General features: G+C 38.9%; 1 protein-coding gene across 1 annotated transcript; it reads left to right on the plus strand.

Annotated features, from left to right (window-relative positions):
• Positions 1 to 977: 977 nt before the first annotated feature.
• On the plus strand, positions 978 to 1,712 carry LOC137716465 (uncharacterized). Its single transcript, XM_068455924.2, has one exon. It carries the CDS (start codon positions 1,078 to 1,080, stop codon positions 1,627 to 1,629), a length of 552 nt encoding a protein of 183 aa, XP_068312025.2. The 5' UTR covers positions 978 to 1,077; the 3' UTR covers positions 1,630 to 1,712.
• The last annotated feature ends 761 nt before the right edge of the window (positions 1,713 to 2,473 follow it).

A 2,473-nucleotide genomic window follows, 5' to 3' on the forward strand; every position in this document is an offset into this window, starting at 1 on the left:
TTTTAGCTGGCAAATCAATAATAAGGTACATGTAGTTAATTATCGGGGAAAATTGATTTAGCTTAGAGTGTTTAATCTTGGGTAACAAAGAAAATCACTGCTTGCACTTTACTATCCTTAGATAATCGCATACACATACAATCACTAACAAATTAAACATGTCATGCAGATTCACATTCGTTTATAAATTCATCTATAGTTATTGGTTGCTACGAGTAATATTACTATTTCAAAACTAGACTAAGACGAAGAAGATGAATTTGAACAACCATTTTAAGAGAGATTATATTCACATATCTCAAATTACTTAGTCTAATGATCTTTTTAATTTTTTAATATTTTTCTATCAAGTATTAGTGGTGCGTCAAAAAATATTAAAAAAATAAAAAGCTGTTGGGAAAATAACCTAGGATGTGTGAATATAATCTCTCAATTTTAAACCTGCAAATTTCAACTTATAAACCACTATTCTTGAATATTTTTTTTTTTTGGACAACGATATTTTTATACTAAGCGGGAGCAATGTAGCGCTTCACACTAGGCTCGTGGTAATATGATTCAAATTTGTTTTTTATGAGACTTGAACCTAAGACTTCTCACTTAAAAGTGAAAAGCAATATCATTAAACCGTAATATGGTACCACTATTTTTGAATTAAGAACAACATCAGATGCTAAATAATTTCTCGTTCAAGAAATGAATAAGGAATAACAAAAGTTGGAAACCTAATGGACCAAAATAAAAGGAAATTGTTATTCGTATTCTAAAATTTTCATTTTATACTTCAAATTTTCTACAATTAAAAAAAAAATTAAACTTATAAAAAATGTAAAATAAAAATTTTAAAGTAGTAATAATAGTTTTCAAATAAAAAGGTTGAAAACTTGAAAACCTTTTCACGCGACACCGACTCTATACGCGATCTCTACTGCCATCTGTCCACATTGTCTTGGATCCAAAACGACATCAGATTGGAGTATCACTCCAAGTATCCAATTCAAACCCTCAAAAATCCCAACCCACTCTTGCTCTCTGTCCGAACTCCCAAAAAAAGAGTGGTAATTTGGCCGGCACTCCATGGACAAAAAGGTCAAATGGAGCTGGACCTCCGCCGCAATCGGAGCGGCATCGGCTCTAGCCATGACTGCGCTCTTGTCGTCAAAGCCCAAAGACCCAACCTTCCACCTCATCTCAATCAACCTCACCTCCTTCAAGCTCAACCTCCCAGTCCTCGAAGCCGACCTCATCCTCACCGTACATGTCACCAACCCCAACATCACCCCCGTCCACTACTCCTCCACCGCCATGTCCATCTTCTACCACGGCTCCCTTCTCGGCTCTGCCCAAGTCCAGGCCGGCTCTCAGTCACCCAAATCGTGCCAGCTGCTCCGGCTGCCAGCTCGGCTCGACGGGCTGCAGCTGGCCCAGCACGCTGCTAGCTTTGTTGCCGACGTGGCGAAACGGGAGATGGTGCTCGACGCCGCTGTGGATATCGCCGGCACGGCGAGGGTTTTGCTGTGGGATCACAAGTTTAAGGTGCACGTGGATAGTCACGTGACGGTTGATCCGGTTTTTCTTGATGTCATTGAACAGGAAAATAAGTCCGAGATGGAGATTTTTATTGCTTGATTAGTGGTTGGGATCATGAACTATAACTCTGTGTTATGCAAAATGCATTTAGTTAATGCAATGAAAAATATGATTTTATTTTATTTTCTTTTTATTCTAGCAGGGAAGCCTAGAAAAAATTCGACATAACTATTATGCTAACTACGGCCTTCTCCTTCTAGTAACTATTATGCTAACTACGACCTTCTCCTTCTATAGTTGCCGGCGTGTCAAATTGCAACCGAGCTTGGTCGAGCAAATATGATGATTGTGGTGGTGTGGTGATGAAATTATCTGTTCTAAAGTTGGGGAGAAAGTGACTATAACTTGGCTACAGTGAAATTTGGAATTAGGGGATTTCACTTTATTTATGAAATTGCTTTTTTTTCTTTTTTTGGGCCGAAGGTCTTGATTTTGCTCTTTTGTCCCTTATTTGGGCTGTTAAAGAGTGAAGCATTTGTGTTAAACTGACTGTAATGCCTATTTTGATTTGAGATCCAAAGGCCGATAATAAAAGATTGGTGGGCATTATTGTCATTCTTGGTTTGGGAGAGGGTGGGGTTCTGTTGCTGAAATCTAGGGGCGGGTCTGAGATTGGGTGAGGGGAAATCAAAAAGAGAGAGCGAGGTAGGAAGGTGGGTTTAACCTGGTATTTTCAATCTGATCAGTTAATCCAATCCAATCCAACCCGTTAAAATTAGTATTCGGGTGAGTGATAAACGGGTTGGATGATTAATGGGTCAATCCATTAAATAACGGATCATTTTGGATGAATTCGTTAACCATCCATTATGGAGGAATGTCGGCCTGGCGAACGAAGTCGACCATGATTGCGGTGCCGCTGATGTTTTGGATAATTTTATTT

This window comes from Pyrus communis, chromosome 3 (genome assembly GCF_041283825.1).
Source record: "Pyrus communis isolate YQ-2024b chromosome 3, ASM4128382v1, whole genome shotgun sequence".
In the NCBI taxonomy this organism is placed as follows: Eukaryota; Viridiplantae; Streptophyta; class Magnoliopsida; order Rosales; family Rosaceae; genus Pyrus; species Pyrus communis.

Bases quoted from the DNA above. Each gene is read 5' to 3' on its own strand.
- LOC137716465 (XM_068455924.2), top strand. From the start codon at position 1,078: ATGGACAAAAAGGTCAAATGGAGCTGGACCTCCGCCGCAATCGGAGCG.